Genomic DNA, 23154 nt, shown 5'->3' on the forward strand with positions numbered 1-23154 from the left:
AAAAACAAGCTAAATGGAAACCAATTTGATCGTCGTAGAGCAAGAGAGGATGTGACTTCTATCTTCATGATCTTTAAACAATTAGGATTTCCAATTTCTTGATATTTAATTTCGAAAATATAATCCAATTATCAATTACATAAGTAATTAATAAATTATGCAAATGAAATTGTTTTTCTTTTAATCATTTAATATATTTTAACATTGAAGAAATATCAATGTCTTTCAACATATCCCCCCAATTTTCCATATTTTCCATACTTTTATAACTTCCAGATTATGCCACTACCATCAGATAGATATATACCATGTGATCCTGAATATTCAAATTAGCGCCTCGTTCCACCAAATACCTTGCCAGTTCTTGATTACTTTGTATTATGGCATAATGAAGTGCTGTTCTGCCTTTGTACATTTCACCATTTATATGATTACCAGTACAGTTAATATCAGCTCCCGCATCGATCAACAGAGCAATTGCTTCAGGATCTCGGTACCCAAGCTTAGCCACAGTCATCAAGGGACTACAATCTGCATCATCGATCGCATCCACCTTAATGAAATGTTATTTTCAATTAATTTTTTGTCCGCAAGTATTTGTTGGAAAGATAAACTAAAATGACCAACAACTCACAGCTGATTCAAAACGATTATCAATTTCCAATTCAAGATATTTTCGCGACTAAAGAGGAAAAAGAAGAGAATTCTGAGTGGAAAGTAACGAATCTGATCTTTTAAAAGATTCGATATTATTAATATCAAGAAGAGAATTGAAAATGAATCGATGGAAGGTATGAAATCAAACTTGCCTCTATCTCTCCCGTTTCAAGAAGGATACGAACAATATCGGCTGCATTTATGGAGGCAGCGTGATGTAGTGCTGTACGATTATGAATATCTGATATTGTAATATCGGCCCCAAATTGTAGGAGACATTTTACCACTTCAGCACGTCCTGCTTTTATAGCCATAATCAAAGCCGTCTCGCCGTAGTCATCCTCAGCATCGACAAGAGCTCCAGCTAAGAATAGATTTTCCACATCCATACAGCTGGCTTCCTCATTTTTCTCTTGATTCAGGGCTGTTAGCATCAGTGCAGTTTTTCCATCATTACTTTTCGTATTAACAAGCGACCTATTGATCTGAATTCGAACAGTTTGTGAAATATCTCAATATCAAATTTCTAGTGATTCAAAGATAAGTAGTCGGTAATTGACCGACTGACCGCTGTTTGAAAAAGTAATGAAAATCGATCAAAAAATAGAAAGTGCAGAAACTGTTACTAATTTAAATAACAGAGGCAAAATATAGTGATTGAGTCATTCTGTGAGTAACCAAGAAAATTGAAGAGAAGCTAGTTATAATATCGATCCGTCAACATCCACATGTCTATATCATAAGATGTTTATTACAATTCTGTAAACTATTTAACTGCGGTTTTTAATTCTTTAGAAAACTTGCAAAGAGTAAACAAGTTTTCACCGGAGTTTTGATTGGAAACGAGTCAATTGCCTGGTCATGAAGCACAGTCCATTTTCTTTCGCATATTTTTTCTTCTTCAGGATCAGGAATCACACAGACTTCGATAAAATGATGTCGTTGTTCATGGTCGTCGACTTTTTTACTTGGGATACCATCATCTTGCATATTTCCATTACTCTGATAATTATCTTTAAGCAGCTTCAACGGAAAATCTATAAATAGCTTTTTGTCTACAAATTAATAAAAACCAGCTCAAATAGTTTAGAAGCATCTGCATAAAGTTTCTAAAATTGTAACAGCAGTTTGTCAGAAAAGATAAGCAGATATCAGTAATGCTTACAATTATCGAGAGTGGGTGGGAACCACGTCCCTGCCACGTGAACCTTCTTTTGTAATCGTCTCGCAGTATTTCGACGCTTAGCATTTCTGTGAAGCGTAAATAAGACAGCAATCATGAATATTTGCATTACAAAACCCGAAAGCGCATAAACCATCCATTTCTTCCAATTTGTAGTAGTAGATGATAGCTCAGCTTCAGCAGCGTGCAATCGTGCACCGACACGCCACAGCAACTGAAGAACACGTGTAACTCCTATTTCAAATACAACCATAAATCACCGTAGTGCCGGATTCTTCATAACTTGCTAATCTCGCTTTCTTGACATTTGAATTTAGTTGTCTAGTGCAAATCTTACCTGGTTTGAAGTCATTGCACCTACGAAATCAGCAGCTTGTTTCATATTACTGATTTGATGTTCACAATTAACTCCTTTGCGACACTGGGGTGTTTCAACATTTAAGTGTACCTTCGTACCATGTAATCCTGCAAGGAAAAAAAATAAAATCTTATTTCTCAATATTTTTGAAAATTGAACTGAATTTTAATAACTTGAAATAAACATGAAATGATATATTCAGGTACCCAGGATTGATATATATTCGAAGTCAATAAATCTTAGGGAAAAAATCAAGGCAAAGTCAACATTACCCTTAAATTTAGAGCAGACCTCTGTTTCAGACCTCGTATGAATATTTTACAAATGAATAAGATAACAAAAATTTAAGAAATTTTAGATATAATTGACCTTTTGCGTCTGATTTCCATGAATAAAACAGTTTATGGTTACTTTTATCGACAGCAATAGTAACTCTTGCCCGCATTACTTGGCTCAAAATGAACTGCAGAACAGGTGCGCGTTTCAAGAATTCATCTGGTTTAATAAGGATTATTAAACTCAAACTTCCTTCCAACTGAAACGAAAAATCGAAAGTTATTTCCGCTTGCAGGTTTAACAAGTAATTACTGACTTGCCTATTGATGGTACAAATATTGTATTATGCGTCATAGAGTAATACGAACTGATTTCTAGTGAAAGTCCGTTTAAATCATTCAAATGTCATTACTCTCTTCAAATATAGTAAGCTGACTTCAAATAATGCAGAAATGGATAATTTTTGGATAATTCAATGGATAATTCAACATGGTAATTTCTCTCGTTGTAAGAGAAAGACTATCAGAGCTACAAGTCCTTCCATTTTGTGCATTCCTCTTGTGATTCGATTATTTGACATTACTGCTGTTCACAAACGTCATTAATCTATAGCATAGCCTAAACAGACCTTATTATAATTAATTTCCTGCGTACAATCAACGCCATCAAAGTAGCACTCTTCAGTAAAGCATTCCTGATCGCAGTAACCGTCGTTGAAACGTACGGAACAATAATCTTCAAACAAGCATGTTTCTGTTTTCCCGCTGCAATCGAATCCATCCAAGAGACATTCAAAACGATCACATACCTTTAACAATCAAAGATAAATAATGATAATCCGGTAATGATCCACTGAAAAGTGATGAACCATCACTTTTTCTTTTGAAGACTCAAAGACTATTTTGCGATTAGAAAAGAAGAAATTCTGAAAAGCAATTAAGAGGTTTCTTTCTATTCAATAATTACCAACCAAATCGCATTTATTATCGTGGAATACTCGACCGCAAAAATCATGAAGTGGACAGTGCCGAAACGGTTGTAAATGAGCACTACAATCGAATCCATCATACTGGCATGCCGGATAGTTACATTCCGAATCACAAACATTATTGTCAGCTTTTGATGAACAATTATGAAGTAAACAAATCCTCTTCTCAAGCAACTCTTCTTGATGATTATTATCCAGGGAGATACGATGCTGTTTGCAGAGACGATCTTCGAATCCTGGTGGGCAAACTTTCTCACAATTTGTGCCATAGAAAGCTGAAAAATCCATATAATAAACTATTGGTCAATAATCCATTGATTAATTCAACTTATCTAATTAATCTCTGAAGTCCATTTATTCAATAATCTATAAATATCATTTCGGGAGTTGACATGAAATTTTAAATATTGAAATGTCAACTAACTGGCTGAGGAAAATATTAGGAACGAAAATTAATTACCGTTTTGACAGATGCATTCATAACGATTGCCATAGTCTAGACAGGATGCGCCGTTAAGGCACGGATTTGGCTCACATTCATTATCATGGGTCATGCAGTAGGGATCATTGTATCCTAAAGGACAATCACAGTACCATGAGCCGAATGTGTTCACGCATATACCGCCATTGAAGCACAGTTTGTCACTCTAGAAGCAAACATTAAAACTCAAACTGCTAAACGCTTACACACTGAAGCTATAAGAGACATTTTTAATAATGAAGAAAATACTTTGGAAAAATTTTGAATATGAAATATTTTTTATTTTTTGAAGTATATTTTTCATTACTTAGCAATTTCATTTCACTTATTTGTAATGTAGGCATTGTTTTTTCAACATTTTTATAAATTTTTTCTTTACCTATCGATGTTTCCCATATTTTTCAACTGTACCCTGTAATAGTTGCTCGCTTTTAGGATTTCAAATTTGATTTTAAAAGTGAAACTTGGAACCTCTATACACTCGTTTATATCACTGGCGCAATTTTGACCTGTGGTACCTTTCATACAGTTGCAAGAAAATTCGCCACTAGCTGTGTCCGCAATGCACTCGGAACCATTTCCACACGGTTTCTGCATACAGGGGTCATCCAAATGACAAAACAACCCTGTGTAAACAATAAAGCTCTCACAGATATGTCAGAGCGTCCATTATAACAAAGTTATTCAATGAAAGATCTTTGTGGGATTGTCTTTGGAATGCATTGAAGTGTGGGAAGATTATCGGAATATGGTCATCTGGTCATCCATATGCAATTTATCTCTTTCCAAATTTACGTCATAATTAGAAGCCTACAAAATAAAACAAACCAATTTTTCCTGGCGGACAAGCACAAGTATACTTAGCTATACCATCAATACAGGTACTTCCAGCAGCACATGAATTTTCTATGCAATCATCTTCGTTCCTTGAGCAATTCTTTCCGGAATAACCATTCAGACAAACACATATGTAGTCATTAATGCCAACATTTACACATGTCCCGCCATTTTCGCATAAGTTATTGTTGGATTTTTCACAATAACCTGTGATTATGTCCTTTTGAACAGGACTATCTCCTGAAATTCCGATTACATTACCATTTAATTTGAATTTAATTTTAAGCTAGCCAAAGTTCCAAAATAGAAAATCTACATAAATGAGAAGGTTTTAAATGTATTACTATTACTACATGATTTGTCCGGAATTACAGCAAATACATATGCACCGATTAGTAATGCGCAATAAGTGCTGTACAAAGGTATTTTTTTGTTAAAGAATAGAAATGGGATTAATCATTTTAAGTTCCAAAAAATTCACCTGCAACTGTTAAAGAGCAATGGAGAATTGTCAACACAAAGAGACGAATAAACATATTTATGATAAAGATGTAATTAGTGAGTTAAAAGTGATAAAGTTATCGCGGCTTGCGGGGCTGAAATATTTTTCTTTGAAAAAGATGGTAAAATGAAAGTGATCGATTTAGAGAACTTAAAATTTCAAGCAAAAATATACTGAGAAAAGGCGAACGTCAAAAATTCATTGACCAGAAGAAAAGCCAAGATTCCTCTGGAAACGAACAAGCTAATAATTCTGATCTCGTTTGCACACTCTACTGGGAACTGGTACAGAAATAAATCGGTAAAGAATTTAAGCTAAAAAGTGTGGTTTAGTGATAGATGAAGATTCTGAAGGCTACGTTACTAGAATTCTGGGTCCTAGTAGTTTCGAGACTCCAATTTTTGCTCCTTTGTCAGAATCTTCTACATTAGAGGATGAAGTAATCTTCGACTGTTTAGAAAATGATATCCAACATTTTGAATGGCAAGTAAGGAAAGGAAATTCTCATGAAGAGGATCAAATGAAATGGATGTCAACCTGAAACTGTTGTAAATGCGATGAACAATAAGTTTCTGTGACCTTTAAGATAATCACTACAAGCCAATTAATTGGCAGAGAAGATCCAAGAATGTTGTAGCAATTTTTTCTTTCCAATTACAGCTCTATTTTTCTCTTGGAATGGTTTCTTTCACAGGATTTCTTAACAAATGAACTCAGTTTTCCCAAAGTCTTCAAAACCATATCAGCATCGTGTGATAGAATAATCAAATGAATCCAATAGTTCAAGAGTTCATTTTTTTTATTGACATTAATTTTATTTGTTTACGGAATCGACTGTTTGTTTTTTTTCTCTTTAGTATAACTTCAAGAATTATTGAAATGCCTATCGTCGCCTATTAATGAACAATTTATAACGCTAGAATTAATTTTGAAAGAACTCATTAAGTAAATCATTTTGTTAACGACTAAATTTTAACTGCCCATTTGAGCCAGTAACAATTTTTGCCATATGCAATGTGATGTACAGATATTTAGCAATATTAAATAGCAGCAACATCGAAATTTGAATTTTCAAATACTCCAGTAAGAGCATATATTTATGAAATGCTGAGAGAATCATCAGAGTTATGGTAATCACATGAAGAAAGCTGTGTTTCAAAATAGCTTTCAGTTGATAGAACTGGTTTATAAATCCATTATGCTTCATCAGTATTTGCAGCCTGAAGTTGTTTAGCATTTCTTCCCCGCTGTTCATATTCCTTATCTTCTGGATGTCGTTTCTGAAACGCTTCATTTAGCTAATTTGCCAGCCAATTTCAAAATCTTCACTCTTCTTTAAACCTTATTCATTAAAAGTTTAGAAATAGTGCTTCTCGGACTTTCCTCTCCCAATTCAGCTCACATTCAATTTTATTGTACACTAAGTCCTTATCTGAAACGGTAAGGAGTTCAAATACTATTGGAAATAGCTTTCAAACTGGTGAAAAGAAAGAGCATCGTGGAATGAAACAAAGAGTACACAAATTTTACTTTTTTTTCTCAGTTGAATAAAGCAACAAAACTGAAATCCACTGTTTTTTGTTTTGATTATTTTTTTAAACTTAAACAGTAATGAAATGACGAAAGTAATAACAAAGGCTGAAATACTTTTAGTTATACTGCGAAAATCTGCTATAATGAGGCATACCCATTTTGCTTCTGACGGAAGTTTGATCTTCTGTCCTAATATTGAAATCCTCTCCAGTTTCCTCTTCATCTTCTATGAAATGAATAAAATTTCCATTTTCATCAATGGCACAGCATGAGCAGCACAGACAACATTCGCATAGTACACGCCATGGTGGACAGATGCAGCATAGCATCAGTATCGGTACTGCAATAAAACATATCATTTAGTTAAGTATTGATATATGCTGTTTCTCGATCGGTTCTAAAACGCGACATTTCAATTACAAGCGGCACGTGGTGATGACGATAATGCAAGTCTATGACATGTGATTTAAATGATGATCACTTGTTAAATTCTTTACTGTAGCTTTTAGAGCTGAAATTCCCGTTAGTATTAATAAATAACATACCAGCAGCTATAATTATTAGACTGAGGAGCAGAAGAAGGAAGAGCACAAACGGATTGAAGCGCCGACAGCATGCCAACATTTTTGTTTTCGGCTCACATGGTGAAAATTCGAACATAAAATGAGACCTGCCTTTAATGACAGTTTATCGGAAACATTCCGATTCCAGTCCTACTAGAAAATCAACCATCCCTTTACAATCTTCCCAACTCCTTAGTTCAATTCAACTCAAGTCAAATTGGTTTGATTCATTTCAATAAAATCTTATTTTCTTCACTTCGTCAGACTTTTTTTTTGACTAATTCCGTTTCGTTCTATTTCGTTTGATTTCCTATACTTATTCGATCCATTTTTTTCTCTTCATTCAGATTTAATTCATGCACCTTCCAATGGCATGAAAAAAAACCCCCATAATTCACAACATATTGGCTTTACGAATAATGTAAAGAACGAACATGGCCCAAAATGTGATGTCCAATCTTTTTCAGCATCCCAGTCATCCGCGTAAGCATTCTGGTGCTCTGCTACTTGGCCATAGGCCACGAGAACAATGAAAAATAATGCTTCAATATGCATTTTATGCTTGACTTCAACTTCAGTTTCGATAATTATTTTCTTTCCTTTGTATATTCACTGTTTTAGAGTTACTGAGTGTAAACAACTCGAAAACTTTTACTGAAATTAAATTTAGGATCATAAAACCCAGTTATATCTCACCGCTCCCTTTCACCATCCTTTCTTACTGCCCCAACTCACAGGCTTGACAGTCGAAGTCATCACATTAGAAATTGTCATTATTCAGTCTGTTTTGAATTGCCGAAAGCCTCCTCAGCACTAATCAACTTCTGAGTATCACCACATCCGGATCCAGTAAGAAAAGCTATCGGTAGAGAAACTACTGAGCCATTTAATTCCAATTTCCCTACTGCAAATACAAAAAAACAAAAAGAGCAACAAACTTAGTAGGAAAGCGACAGACCGTCACAGTGAGAAGCTAATAGAATCAATCGCAGATCTATGACTATTTGTAGCTTATGGTAATAAATCGATGTAATACATCTCTGCATATTATCAAGTGACAAACTTGTTCCTCCTCACAAACTTACACCATAGAACGAGCCAAAATCACTACCTTCGTCTTGAAATCTTTAACTTACGAATACATGACGTCGTGACAGACGCCATCGACACGAGTTCGATATCTACTACCAAAAACCACTTTCAAAAACCACCAGTCCTAACCATTCCGTATTTTGAAATGTTTAAAAATTAAAATTCCCTATTTAATTCCCGTTCATTGTTACAGCTAAACGAACTATCGATGCCTGGAATAGAGATGTAAATAAAACCCAGTAATTCGAACTATATTCCCACCAAATGATAATTAATGACGCCAACAGGCTCCAACAGCTTCCTCAGGTTAAACACAAAACCTTACCTGAACTTATCAGTGTTTTCATTATTTATCAACACGAATTTGTACTGCGAAAAATAAAATCATATACAGAAGTAGGAATTCAATACATATATGAAAACTACAAAATACAAAAATACAAGACATGTACGACCATTTGAAAACTTACAAAAAACCAGTAAGAAAAGCACTGCAAGTACTAATTAAAAACGTTTCATAAAAGTAGTGATATACATTACCGGAATAAAAGTGAATATTTCTCCGTTCCTAAAACTTTGACCAATTGATACAAAATTTGTCTAATCAATCCTATTAAAACTTCCCACAGAGCATTGATCAAATTCTTTTAGCTATGATTTTGTACAGGGGTCCAGTTTTGTTAATACGACATGAATAATAATTGATATTGTAAAGTCGTAACAAAGTGGATAAGAAACAATAAAACATACAACCATTCATCATGTGATTATTCACCACTACTATTAATAGGTACAACTCCCAAGAATGTATCAGCAGTGGAGCTATTTTTTAAATTCTTCACTTCTTCACTAAGTAAATTTGAAATTGGAACATTTGGAAATACCCAAATAATGAGGAACAGAAAAATTGGTAATTTAAATTGTGGACCCATCACTTCTCATAACAAGACACGCAATAATAATTACTAACTCTCCGTTTTAATGGCAAACACTTAGAATGAAAATTTTTATGGCAACGATTACATCGTAAGCAATCATTTGCGTTCAGCTCCAAACCTGGCTCACAGGCACACAATACCTGAAAATACACAACCAGTGATCCCTGATATTTCGGTTTTTATTATTAATTCCAAAATTGTTTTACAGAACAGTATAAGTCATATTCCATTTTCACTATTCCATCAATTCGGTTCGAAATTTTCCGAAATTTTGAGGAGACTAAAGCTATCAATCAAAAATTTTCGACCATTATAAAAGACTCGGTATCATAACTGATCTCAGAAAAATTCCATATTAAATGAAGGAGGATCTTATTCAGAGTACGTCGCTAAATTATAGAAAGGTCCCCAATATCTATATTCCAAAGAGAAAATGTGATGACACACGCCAAAAATACTGATTTCCTTTATTAATTTTAGAAATTGGGAAGTTTATAATAAGGTCTAAACTACTACGAATAAATACTATGAAAACATGTCATTAATGGCTTTATTTTGTCAACTGCTTTCATTAACAATACCAGCAGAAAATAATCCGAAAGAACTACTAACCCTTATAAAACCTTTCCCTAGCGATTCTTGTTCTTGTTGCTGTAATTGTGGGTTCTGCGGTGTTACAAAATCCCGTGCCAACTCTGCTTGCTGAAAATGACGCTGTGGACAGACTGCATCATCAATAAATGAACCTTGTACATCCACGTCACGAGATGAAGCAGAATATTCAGAGTAACAGGAACGTGGGGTTGCCGCCCGAAATGAGGAACTTTCATCATGGAATCTGCTTGCAGCAGTAGAATCTTCTTTAGCTACGTAAGGATTGTGTTGCGATTTGGCAGTTACTGATGCCGCAGAATATTGTTGCTGCTCCTTCTGATTATGCAACCTTATTGCGCTTGGTTTGTTGTAGGCAGGTACTTGATAAGAATGTCCCGGAGCGGTAAACTGCTTCGACGATGCACTTGCAACTGATCCGCGCGACTCAGAACGTGCATTAGAATGAAGCGAACTTTTGTTACTTTGAGAAGATCTCGATCCAGAACTCGCCGAAGAATGGTGTGAGGTCCAACTTGCTGGACGGTCTTCAGAAGTTAGTATATGCTGCGATGGAATTCGGGGCATTCTGAAATCTCGAGGTGATGTTGACACATGAGAATGAGCTGGCACTGCTGTTTTTGGGTTCTGAAAAGGCACTTCTTCTTGGAGTATGCAAGACTCAGCAGGTGTCATCATTGAAATACCATGATCATCAGATATTATATAAGTTTCTGAACGAGCTTCATAGTTTTGAGCATCGTATGGCTCCTCAGAAATAGAGTGTTGCTGCAAAGCAAGATGTGCATTTGCTAACGGATGATGAGGTGGTAGTCGAAATGGAACAGTTTCCTGGGATGAAACAGAATGCTGCGATGGACTGAGTGGAGCTGTACGACCACGGTAAGGCAAATCTTGCAACGTGAAATCAGTCCGTCCTTCTGGTGGTGGTGGTGCAAGTGGTGGCTGATCATACATTCGCAGTTCCTGTGATGAATTAGAATGACGAGGTGAAGTTCGCAACTGTGAAGAGTAAGAACGCTGAGATGAATTCCGCTTTATGATCTTCCCAGGAACACGGAACTGAGTTATTTCCTGAGAAGCTGAACGTGGGATGGGTGTTTGCAACGCACTACTTCTTTCTTGTAGAAGATTATGTGTCAATTCGGCTAATGATCTGAAAAAAATAAATAAAGCAGAATGAGATAGACAAAAATATACAAATCGAAAGTAAATATAGTAATGAAAATTAAAAAGTTTAATCTTCAAATGGTTAATGAAGATGAAGAAAACGCCAACATAGAGCTGCCGGTATTTTTGGAAAAAATGGAATTAAAAAATTGCTTACGGAGCAATCCTTTTCAAACCATCTTCTAACTTCAGCTTCTCAAGCAGCATTTCGGAATAAAACCACCGTACGCTTTTGAGAACTACTTTAGCAGCTTGACCAGGAGTATTCGCACCTTAAGAAACGAGATTTATAAAATTTGTAATTATTTCTCGAAATTTAACTCAGTGAAACATGAGTAACAACCAATTCGTCGATTTAGTATCCCTCTTCCATTGTTTGACCAAGGTGGACAGAAAGGTATTTCAGGTGGCCAACAATCTGGTTGAGTGCCATCATACGGATCCACCCATGGGAAATTAACATGCAACATCATATCATCCAACAAATCTTAAAATAATGAGAGATATGAAAGCTAACAGTCTATTTACTGAATGGAATGTAGATAGAATTAAAAAAAAATGAATCATCCAGTATACGACGAAGTTAGGAACTCATCTCCTATTAATTACCTTTGAGCAGTAATGCATCAAAAATGAATCAGCACTAAGTTAATTTTCCTAATAAGAATGCTAATAAAGCTAATAAAACGAAAACTAAACGTCAATATATGATGGCGGCAACACTGAAAATTATTCAAAAAACCAAAACAGCTGAAATTTTTAGTTTAATCGAGCAGCCACCTACCTAGTGCACGGTCCTCAGCCATTTGGTCGACAACGGTGTCTTCGTAAAGTTGAAGCAAAGGCAGTGTAATGGTTTGCTAAAAAGTATTGTCAGAACGAAACTGATACATGATCAGATACATCACTTTATGGTAATACGCTATGGTGAAAAAATGAAAAGTGAGCCTGAAAATATTGCAGCACAAATAAGTCTGAAATGTTAAATGAAATAGTAACATTATCAAAGCCGTTGCTCATAGCCGGAGGCAAACAGTGAGGTATGTTTGAGCTTAAGAAGGCCGAGATCAGAGTTTTGTCACCAGATAAGCTCAATTTATTCCGCTCATCAGCAAAAACCACCAAAGTTCTGCATGTTGAATGATTTTGGATTTTGATCACTGATTCCAAAATCGCTCGCACATCTGCACCCATTTGATCATAACGAATTCGCAAAACTGGAATTCATTATAGTTACAATCTTCAAATTTCAGTGACAGATGGAGTGTAAAGTATTTCAATATTCTTGGTTGCATTTATATGCATAGTAATTTTCTCAGAATGCTTAAGCATAGCGATATAATACTTCAGCTCACCTGAATTACGAAAGAGTGACAACTGATCTTCCAAAATCCTTTCACTAGAAAGTGATACTGATGTGAAAGTTGAAATAGCTGGGATGTCCTTTGCAGATGTTGCCGGATCTGAATATTGTTCACCAGCTTCATCACTTGATGGTGGATGTGAAATGCCGGAAGTGAAGTCCATAGATGATGATTCTTGAACTTCATCTGACTGAATTTTCACTGTTTCCATGTTTTGCATTTCTGATGCCTTAAAAGCTGAAAAAAAAAGTTTCATATACCAGAGATATAATACTTTAGAGCTTATCACTTGAGAGAAACAAAGAGTCACTCCACCTCTGACTATGGAGAGATAGAATTGACAGATTACACAGAGTCTTAAGTAGCTGGCCGAGAGAGTGGAAAACGCCGAACTTCCGTTCCTTGAATAAACGATACGAATAAATTCATGCTGATCATCCTTATGTATGACTTCATAAATTAAATACGATTTGAGAAAAAGGAACCTGAAGACTCCTCTTGCAGCAAATTGGCATTTACACCAACAGTGCAGTGCCGCACTACTCGTGCACCTGTATTTGTGTCACCCTCAATATTTCGTGAATCTTCATCATAATCTAAAATATCAGCTACACCGGTCAATGACATCGTAGAAGGTGCTTTATGAATGTAATGATTTGACAGTATCGATAAAGCACAACGGTTTATCAAATCAAATTATAGAAGTTTCAAACAAAATCGGTCACTGTTCCACAACCTTTACTATGTTTATATAAATATGAAAGATATAAAATACAAGAGCTTCTTACTTGGCCCAGAAAGTCCAAAATGATATTCCATGAAGCTTATGTAATGTTTGAAAGCGTACTTCAGAATATCTCTTTCAAGATCCACAATCGAATGCTTTTCAATTTCTAAAAAATTAAATTACCGATTAAGAACGTGTACACTGGAACAACAAAAAAACTGCTGCATGCAATATGAAAAGCAAATATTACTAACTGCAGTCCACGTTCATGTTTTTTCAAGTAACCAAAAAACAAAGAATTTAAATTCACCTTTTCTCTGTTTAAGATTGCTCAAGCTCAGGAGATCGTTATTCGGATCATAAAATGGAACAGATGGCGGCCAATAATCTGGATTATGTGACACGCCAAACCACGGCTTCCAAGGGTAATGCATTGCTTCCAAGAATCTGTTGAGCATTGCACGTACATTAGAAGTGTTAGCAATATTGATTTCTAGGTTTGGTAAGCATCTAACCAGCGGAATTGAAACAAGCTAAAAAACGAATATACGTAGTCTCATTTCACATTTTGATGTACCAAAATGAACGTTCTGCAATAACGGGAAGTTTTTTCTTTTTTTCACTTAAAGGAGTATTTAGCAAACGGGGCTACCAACAAAAAATGGAAATCAATCAAATCAATTGAAAAAGTTGAATCTAATAAAAAACATCAGTAAGTTTATAATTAGAACAGTTATTAAATAAGAATAGAATAACAATCTAACAAGGTGCCAACGCTCCTTGATTGATGATTTAAATAAAATATAACCTCATCATCATCGACACCTTCCTCATCAACCTCTTCTCGCTCTCTCCACTTATTTTTCAAATCCCTGATAATGGATGAGTGTAAACAAGCATCGACGATGTACTTACTACCATGCAACTTCAAATCACCACCTGGGCTCACATGTATTGTGGCAATTTTATTATCACTTAGCGCGTTATATTGAGCAATATATAGCTCTATTTTCTTTAGCTTCTCCGTTGCATCGTCTTCAGTGTATTTCTTCTCTGAAATTTTCTTTTCCTTTGAAATTTCAGCAAGCTTCTAACCCCGCTGTAGGAATATTGATCGCTCAAACCAATTGAAGGTTCCGCAATCCCAATTATAGCCAGAATCGGTAGGAATGGATAACGACCAATCAGAATCGATAATTGGTGATTATTGATCCCTATCGACAATCACAGTCAATAATTATTTGCAACATGAACGTCATAACTCAAATCATATCAGTTTTTAACCCATTAAAACGTATTATCAGTAAACTGAGAACGTCGGATGAATAAAAAGAAAAATCACCAAACGTAGAATACTGTAGTCATTCATTGAAAACGGATGGAATTCAGAACTTTACATCAAAATAACTAACTTTTTTCTGCGCATGGTAAAACGCCAGCCGGAGAAACAAATGTAATATAATCTTGACCTGGTTTCGGATCTTCTGATCGCTTTCGCTTTTTTCCTGTAAAATCAAGGGAACGCAATATATTTAAAAGATAGTTAAAGTGTGGTCCAAAAAGTTTATGGATATGAGTTTCATAAAATATCAGCGTTTTCTATTAAAGAACAGCAAGTATTACTATATTTCAGGAGAGAACTTACTTGGATGACCAGCCCTCTTTTCAACATCGGATAGGCCCTCTACAGATGCAGAAAGAACACTGGATGATGGACTGGAACGAGATGGTGTCAAGACTGGTGGTCGACTGAAAAGAAATTACATAAATAACAAATAAATATATGAAAAGGAAATGGAAGGCGAAATAGCGAGAAAAGTAGTGAGTTTAGTGACATACGTTGGAAACTTCATTACCTTATATAAACCTTAATTATTAGTAATGTCTTCTTCGCCAACGTTTCACTCATTGTGAGACAAGAAAAAAAAAAAACCTTCTTATACCCGCAGTTAAGATCATAACCTCTGAAAAATGGTATAAAGCTTATCTTTTTTAAATATATGATTTATTACAAAAATCAAAACCAACTTCAGTTGATCCGGAATAGCTCTTTCAAGTGGCGCACTTGCTCTGGCAATTGCCCGCTCTACCTCTTGCACTTCATATGTCGCCTTGGAGCTATCAGAATCCATATTACCATGCCCTTGCCCGACGATATTTTGCGGAACATCAAATTGTCGTTCTTCTACAATGGTTGCTTCTAAAACACAATTAATAATCTCAAACAATCGATGTAGCTTTCGCTGAAAACCTATGGGAGTGATGGCCAGTAGATCAAAAATTCAAGTAAACTGGTAAAACAAATGATTTGTATAACCCAATGACTCACTAAATCACTATAAACAATAATAGCAAGGCCTAGCAATATAATGTCCGAATTAAAAAATCTTTTGCCTATAGAAAAGATCAGAACAAGACCTCAAGTTAACGAAAGATGAAAAAAAGGAACCATATCATCTAGGAGTTTCTGATCTATCTCTTTGAAATATTGCAGCACTAGAATACATTTTGTGCAAAAGAAAATATCCATATTTTAAATTTTATATTTGCAAAAAAAATAAAAGAACAGTGGAACGATATACCTGATGTAAAAGTAGATGTAAGTGTCAGTGACTCATTTGATGAGTTCCTCGGGAATGCACTGTTTGCAGTGTTATTTGAACTACTGCAAGCCTGATTGAAATTTGCAACTTTTCCGGCATTTTGCATGAAATTGTACAGCGACTCTTCTTCAAAATCGTCCAGTTCGAAATCATTACCCACAATTTCCTCACCTTCACTAACTGCTACATTCTCCAAACCGCTTGTTGACGCGCCATCATCATGTCGCCTGCAGTATTCTATCAGTGTTAATGAATCATTTGGAAGAATTGATATTAATCGAAAATCTAAAATTTTTATCATGTTTTAACCTCAAAGTGAGAAAATCACATAACAACTGAATGTATAAATGCCGCCAAAACTAACGAATTCCAAAAACCAACGTAAACTTGAACTTACACAGAATTAGCATAGGCTGCTCCTTGCCCAACCCATGATCTTTTTGGTCGTGAAACTTCAGCCATGTCAAAATCGGCGGTCTCCAATTTCCTCCTAAATATAGAAATTCATAAAAAGAAAGCTTTGATAAAATGTTTGCACACATAGGTAAAAGTTATATGCTTAGAATCTTTATTATTATTCAGAATAATTCGATGCAATAGAATAAAGAACATTTAAGAAATTCGGAAACAGGAAGCATTACTCATCACTATCGAAACTCTTTTTGCCAGCCATACGTTGTTTGAGATGCATCTGTCTTCTTATATATCTTGCGCGCAAAGCACCAAAAAGCGCTTTAACTTTATCCCATTCCGGAAACGCAGACAGTATAGAGCCAGGCCCATATACAGGAAAACCAGCTGCAGTCGCTTCCGAAATGGCTGCTTTCCGTCCCTTAACGATATCAAATTTTATAAACTCAGAACCATTATAAAATATGCCTGCAGCTCATACAATTCGCGAAATAAACTACAAAACTGAAACTGCAAGGCTTAAGACTTGTAGTAATCTCGATTTCGGATACACAATTCGCTGATTCATAAATAATGCAATGGGATCAGTTCTTTTTTATTCACCTAATGCAGCATGCTGCGAACAAATATGTACGATGCGTTATCTTAAAATGAACCGTACCACCGTAAGTTTTCAAAAACTGACTGATGGAAGGTTTGAACTGAATGGCCCACCTTTTTCCAGGCTTCTTTTGGATTCATTCCTAGAATTATATCCTTTCGGCAACGTCGTTCAATTTCTTTTGCTCTGGCTTCCACTAATCTTATTGGTTTACAACGTTCATGATGTACTGGATATAACTGGCTAACAACGACGCCATCTACCATTTTAATACGTGCAATTTCACCTAGAATTTGAACCAGTGGTACATTTTTTATAGGAAATAAACTTGAAAAATAACAGTAAAATGGTTCACCGCTTTTGTAAGTTTGGTGTAGAGTATCGCAGCGTGAACATCTGAAATGTATTGTTCGTCCAGACTTTGAATGGGATGCATGCCTGTATAACCGAACTTCATCCGGATTGAGAGGTACTGTCAATGAAGTTTGCTTGAAACGGCGTGAAAAAGACAGATAATACGGAGAATTTGGTGGAGCTCTAAAGAATTGACTTTAATCTGAAGCAACTATCATGTGTATATCACTAATCCATATTTATCTTACTACATTCTCGAATTGGTCTGAAAAATTTTGAGTTTGTTGGAAGTAGCGTGTAAAAGAAGAGATAATAGGAAAATTTATTCTAATATCAAGAAATATAATTATCTTAATAAACTACGATGTATGAATATTTGGAGTCTTCTAACTTTGACATTTTCCTTCATTTTTTATTCTGATCTAGCTCACAGACTAGTCAAAAGTATCACATAAAATACCTTATCATATAAAATACCTTTGGAAAGATAAGGTAAAAGTATCGGCAAAACTTTCATGTAGTTTTTGTAAACGAAATGCACCATGAATTTCCTTCGTTATACTTAGTAAATAAGAGAAACTTACACAATCGGAGCATTGATGCCAGGAATTAGAGCTTTGTTCACATTATTCGCTAAGAATTTGATTCTACCATTTTCTCGTAATGATTGATTACCATCTGTACCGTCACTACCTCCAACCTCACAGCCACATCTCGACTCAGTACCGCTTTCTACACACTGTGCGTCCTATACATAAAGTCAAAAATAAGCTCACTGATATAAATGACCTCGACTCTTCTCAGGAAAAAACTTTTCATGAAGATTACATTTTTTTTCACCATTCATTTGTCGAACCAAAAAAAGATAGTAAGCAGTGCGCACTGCCTAGAGATGCGTAGCACTGAAAGATTTAATGGTCCCAACTAAACGTAGAAACTTATGCTTAATCCAGTTAGGATAAAAAATAAAAAGTTTATTCATATTTCTGTGACCACATTTCCCTTCCCCTTCCGCATTTGTCTTACTTGTTAAGATGTGAGAGATCAAGACGCTTTGTCCAGTTTGCATTCAAAATGGCATTTTTTAAATTCATTTGAGAAAGCTCCCAAGTTTGTCATTTTCAAAGTCCAAGGGAAATTAAAATGCTATTGATAACAGTACTTCTTTTTGTGATAGGATAAAAAAAAACTTTGCAACCAGCGAAACCTTAAGCTACTACACACTTCTTACAGAAAAAAATCTGTACTTCTGAAGATTAACAAAAACACGCGCATCAAATATTGAAGATGCTCAAGTTGAATCCATAAAATTTGTAAAAACACCTGAAATACACTGGAATATTTGGAACCTCAGGAAAAAAAAGCGACAATGACATATACGGATGGTAGAGAATGACGAATTAACAAAGGGAGGATCTGCTGATTTTACAGGTTTAAATTAGTTTTTTTTTAATATTCCGATAAGATTAACTGATAAATCACACATGACTTCATTACGCAACAAATCATTTTTTTAGTTGCTTTATAAAATGCGCAAACAGTCAGATGTTTTCGAGAAAGGCAGCTAAAACATATAAGAAAAAAACAAAGTGATGAACGAAATTCAACCGAAAGCTAACTTACCAAGTCATCTAGCATTCGGCTCTTCACTCTCACTGTTGTAGTAGATACTGGACTGCCTGTTATTTTTGTGATTAATTCAGCACCTTCGCGTGAGCTAATTTTCTGATTTCTGTAGTCACGTAAGACATCTCTCACTCGTGGATGTCGCCAATCCACAGAACACGGTGGACCTGAAACATTTATCATGATATTCTGGAAGAATTATAATTCCCGTTCAAATTAATCCAATCTTAGCTGATTGAAATACTTGAATCAACATTGTGTGAAGTAAAATCAACAGATGCAATGCTTACGATATGTTCGAAATGAAGGTGGCGTCCATACAACAGAAACACCATTACGATTCTGCAAGCCACTATTATCTTGTCTTTCCTCAGTATCATCCCCTATCGGACCTGGTTCCTGTACCACTCGGCTGGCACCTAATCCCAAAGTACCTTCACCATTTTGGTTGGCGCCTTCCACAGCACTATAATTTATGATGTCATAACCTCTTGCACTTCGTGGAGAATGCCCTACATATCGGGTACTGATGGAATAATCTATTTGACTTGTCTCACTAATAGATGCGTTATCTTCGCCAAAACTTTGAGCCGATCGACCTGAAAAACATAGTGGTCAAAAACGCGGTACATTGCACGCACCTATTTTCAGTTAGGTAGCGACACTTTGAGGATGGATGTAACTCATTCCGAACTTAAACTTCCGAAAAATGTTTAATAGAAAATTATGCTACAAATCAGCTAGTGAATTGAACTTTGTAAAATTATTATATACAACGAGACTCTTGCAGCTGATTCTCTAACTTCAATTCAACTTTGAAACTTGAGTAAAAGACCAAATTGCTAATGGAATTACACGGAATGGAAGACCTACCCTCTATTTCAAAAGCAAGTGATTCGTGACGAATTCAAAGGACCCCAAATATGCAGCAAATTGATCGGATGCTTCAGTCTGCTAAGGAGAAAAATCTTACTAACCACTTACAGAGATCTGGTCATGCTTAAAAGTAGACTATTAACTAGCAAAAGACAGTTGAAGATGAGAAGACAGAAAAACCATTTTCTGAACAAGTTTGCTCATCATAATCCATTGGTTCAGCTTTGATTGTTCGCAATCGTGCATATGTCTTGACAGATTGTTGTGAATGATCCCGATTATAGAAGCCACTACCGCTACCGTGATCGCTATTAATAGAACCATTGTCCGCACCAGCACAGTTACTTTTCGAAAGATGTATTTCTTCCAAAAACTGTTGATCCTCATTTTCATATTGAGAATCGACGATTAATGCACCGCGTTCCGGAGTAAACGCCATATAATATACACAATGCACGGCAACTCTAAAGTACTCACTTTTGCCTGCAGCTTTAAAAACTCGCCCTCAAACTTGACTGTTTGTTCATTCTTTCAAGTTCGTCACCAATCCACTTTGTGCCGAAGTAAAGTGGATTAATAAACAATATGAAATGATACACAAATGTCCTCAGGGAATTCTTTAACGTACGCCATCATGACGTCTCTATTCATGAAGAATAGCGTGATATGAAGCTCTAAAGCTTACTTCATATTTCACCGAGGTGGTGTACGTCTCGTAGCAACTGAAAAATATGCCAGCCGCAACAAGGCTGTAAGTACACCACATCAAGTGAGTTCCATTTGAACTACATATTCTGAACTGACCTGGTTTCCTTATATATCAAATGATGAATGCATCATCGACAGTAGTATATCAAATCATTCGACAAGATCGATCTGTGTTGAGTCATCGCTGATACTATGATAAACTGTAAAAAGTGCAGCAAAGCTCTCCACTGAAATTTATTTTTTTTTGCCAGTGACGGAACGACTTCCAAATACACTACGAATGCACAAAAAGAAGCCTTTATCACTTCTGTAAATGGCAAGAAACGATGGAACCATGCTAGCCAAAATGAGACTTATTAACATATTCTCAGAGTGTACTCCCGTTCCCTGTTTTTATATGATTAAGTCTGTCAGCCATTAATTGTACTGTCGCCTTCGACACAGTAGTACAGCAAAGTAACAGCAAGCCAGGAAAGGACCTTTAAAAAAGTCCAGGTTAGTCTTGCGGCATTAACTCCGTCGTCTTCATACATACTCGCACTTTATTAGGTTAGGGTACCAAGTGAATGATACTCTCCCGTTATCAAATACCATTTATCGACTTCACTGTTGAGCAATTCTTACTTGAATTACGAATAGAAATGAGTGCTCTACCTATGCAGTTTTAAACTAATGGTGGAATGAAAAATTCTCACCCCTCGACAAATAGACCCAATTTAATTGAGTACCTTTAACTGAATTTAACTGAATGAAAGCTTGTACTGTGTCGAAATACCTTCAAGTCTAGGCACTTTGACACCTTACCCGTTCATTACCGCCCTCCATTTCCTTTATCGAAATTCATCAGTAAAAGCGACCCTGTCAACGCAGACAAAACCGAAGCGGAAATGCGGCCGAAGTTCGATTAATCAATACCATAATGCAACTCACACTGTCTTCCTTGCTTAGTTGTGTAGCCATATTGTTCATTGACCTATAGGTAGCGCCTCTCTTGCATTTTTATGCTAAGATGGGAACATAACAAAGGTTATTAAGAGAACATCTTCAATTGAATTTATCATTTGTATTGATGGCAAATGATGGCATTTATGAGTAAACTCGATGAACTGCTTATATCAGAGTCGGAGGCGCATTTGTCGGATGGAAAGGGTATGTGCTTTGAAGAAGTGCTGGACCTTTGAAAAACTGCTAATGTCATCATGCAGTAATGCTACTAGTGTCTTTTACTGCTAATGTCTTCATTATATATTTATTTGTCTTTCTTTAATTTGGTCGACGTTATTTTTTAAACTTTCAATAGAAATCAAGTTGACCAGTTGTTGATTATCTTTATTTCTGTTTTCAGATTAGCTCATTAAAATTTCTGGAGCTTTTATGGCTTATTGACTTAATATTTCTGATATTGGTCCCAGCCATGGATGTATACTTTCAGTAATTTTTATTATGCTAAATACTGCAATTTTGCAAGCGCATTCTTTTTTCCTCGTAGAATGAGGAATAGCGCAGAATAAATGCGAAATTTGTAGGGTAGAATGAGGAGTTTGTTGGGTTGGAAAAGTACGTCCTTTGAAGAAGTTCTGAAACAGTGAAAAACTGGTAGTGTTTATCACATAGGCCTCATCACAATATGACTATAATCCGAAGAGGAATGGTTGTTGTGAAAAAATTCTTTCCTTTTATTGAGTCGTTTAGATTTAGAAGGTTTAGCCTTGAGTTAGGATCAAGCAGAACTTTAATTGAAGGCTTACCTTGTGAGGACGTCGAATATACGTTGTGAGGACACAGAGTAAAATTTACCGCTTTATTGATATAATACAGAGTTGGTCAGTGGGATTATTGAAGAATCACGAGTAGAAAATCGCTTGACCGTGAGTCAAAGGCAGTTGTAAGTAAGAATACTATGGAAGAGCACTAGTCCAGGAAAACCTTTTTACAAAAGGGTTTATATGTATAAAGAAATAGGAATGGTTTACATAAAACGTTAAAAGAGGGTATTCATTTAGACACAAAGGAAACTGTAAAGTTCTAATTACATAATAAGCGTTGTAACAGGATTAGATGGGAAGGCTAGCATGTAAATTGGACATCCTTTGTCATTAAAATAAAGATGTGGATTTCTGTTAGACAAAGATAACAAAAGAAACGTATGGGAGATAATTTTAAAGAATGTAAATTGGTGAATGAATGCAGTGATGAATCATTAGAAATATTCTAAGCATTTAATGTATGATAAATTCTTTCGTTTTTCCGACAATGGTACTGGCTGAAGTGGTAAATTACATTTTGTCCTCATCAGGTCCATGAAAGTTAAATGAATTACTGAGCGAGTTTCCAGAATACCTAGAAATGCTGTTTTCTGAAGGTTAGTTACACTGATTTCCAAATCAACTATTTGTGTGAAAATGAAATTGTGACGTTATCTTGCACCTCAAGAAATTTAAGGGAGTCCACCTCTGATTTAGAAGTTCATACACGATTTCGACCTGCTTACTAAGTTCTACTGGTATGATCATTTACCAGAACCTCAACTGACCTGAATCATTTTCATTAGATAAAAGGTGTTACAAATGATTTTGTTCAGTGTGTTTTAATTTATTGACATGAAAGATTATCACAAAGCACAGTATTGTTATCGAAGTCTTTGATCACCTGAAGACATACTCCTGCATTTCGAGGTCTTTTTGTGGACACTCA

At 35.6% G+C, this 23154-nt stretch overlaps 3 protein-coding genes across 3 annotated transcripts in view; all 3 read right to left on the reverse strand.

Annotated features, from left to right (window-relative positions):
* The window catches only part of LOAG_01945 (Notch2), a gene marked incomplete at its 5' end in the record, with an annotated part of 6250 nt that extends 934 nt beyond the window's left edge, over nt 1-5316 (reverse strand). Inside the window, 12 exons of the mRNA XM_003137483.2 lie at nt 308-553; nt 843-1142; nt 1483-1694; nt 1823-2054; nt 2178-2305; nt 2568-2733; nt 3103-3282; nt 3445-3737; nt 3923-4109; nt 4415-4569; nt 4772-5020; nt 5262-5316. Coding sequence (XP_003137531.1) covers nt 308-553; nt 843-1142; nt 1483-1694; nt 1823-2054; nt 2178-2305; nt 2568-2733; nt 3103-3282; nt 3445-3737; nt 3923-4109; nt 4415-4569; nt 4772-5020; nt 5262-5316 — 2403 coding nt within the window. The remainder of the gene's footprint in view (nt 1-307; nt 554-842; nt 1143-1482; nt 1695-1822; nt 2055-2177; nt 2306-2567; nt 2734-3102; nt 3283-3444; nt 3738-3922; nt 4110-4414; nt 4570-4771; nt 5021-5261) is intronic.
* Nucleotides 5317-6464: 1148 nt separating this feature from the next.
* On the reverse strand, nt 6465-7933 carry LOAG_01946 (hypothetical protein; the record flags this gene model as incomplete). Its single annotated transcript, XM_020445901.1, has 4 exons — nt 6465-6562; nt 6970-7155; nt 7361-7489; nt 7813-7933. The coding sequence occupies 4 exons, from the start codon at nt 7931-7933 to the stop codon at nt 6543-6545; spliced, it is 456 nt and encodes a 151-aa protein (XP_020303693.1). The 3' UTR covers nt 6465-6542.
* A 1459-nt stretch (nt 7934-9392) lies between these two features.
* LOAG_16588 (hypothetical protein) lies at nt 9393-20693 on the reverse strand. The gene is made up of 24 exons (XM_020449239.1): nt 20557-20693; nt 19933-20216; nt 19167-19475; nt 18874-19043; nt 17835-17998; nt 17252-17433; nt 17010-17182; nt 16526-16716; nt 16282-16374; nt 15864-16111; nt 15310-15481; nt 14927-15030; nt 14694-14786; nt 14090-14334; nt 13592-13814; nt 13343-13447; nt 13040-13150; nt 12546-12791; nt 12190-12407; nt 11975-12050; nt 11534-11677; nt 11348-11462; nt 10021-11176; nt 9393-9548 (listed from the first exon to the last, which is right to left on the reverse strand). Exons 2-24 carry the CDS (start codon nt 20189-20191, stop codon nt 9402-9404), a joined length of 4944 nt encoding a protein of 1647 aa, XP_020307254.1. The 5' UTR covers nt 20192-20216; nt 20557-20693; the 3' UTR covers nt 9393-9401.
* Between the last annotated feature and the right edge of the window lie 2461 nt (nt 20694-23154).

This window comes from Loa loa, assembly GCF_000183805.2.
Source record: "Loa loa unplaced genomic scaffold supercont3.9, whole genome shotgun sequence".
Taxonomy (NCBI): domain Eukaryota; kingdom Metazoa; phylum Nematoda; class Chromadorea; order Rhabditida; family Onchocercidae; genus Loa; species Loa loa.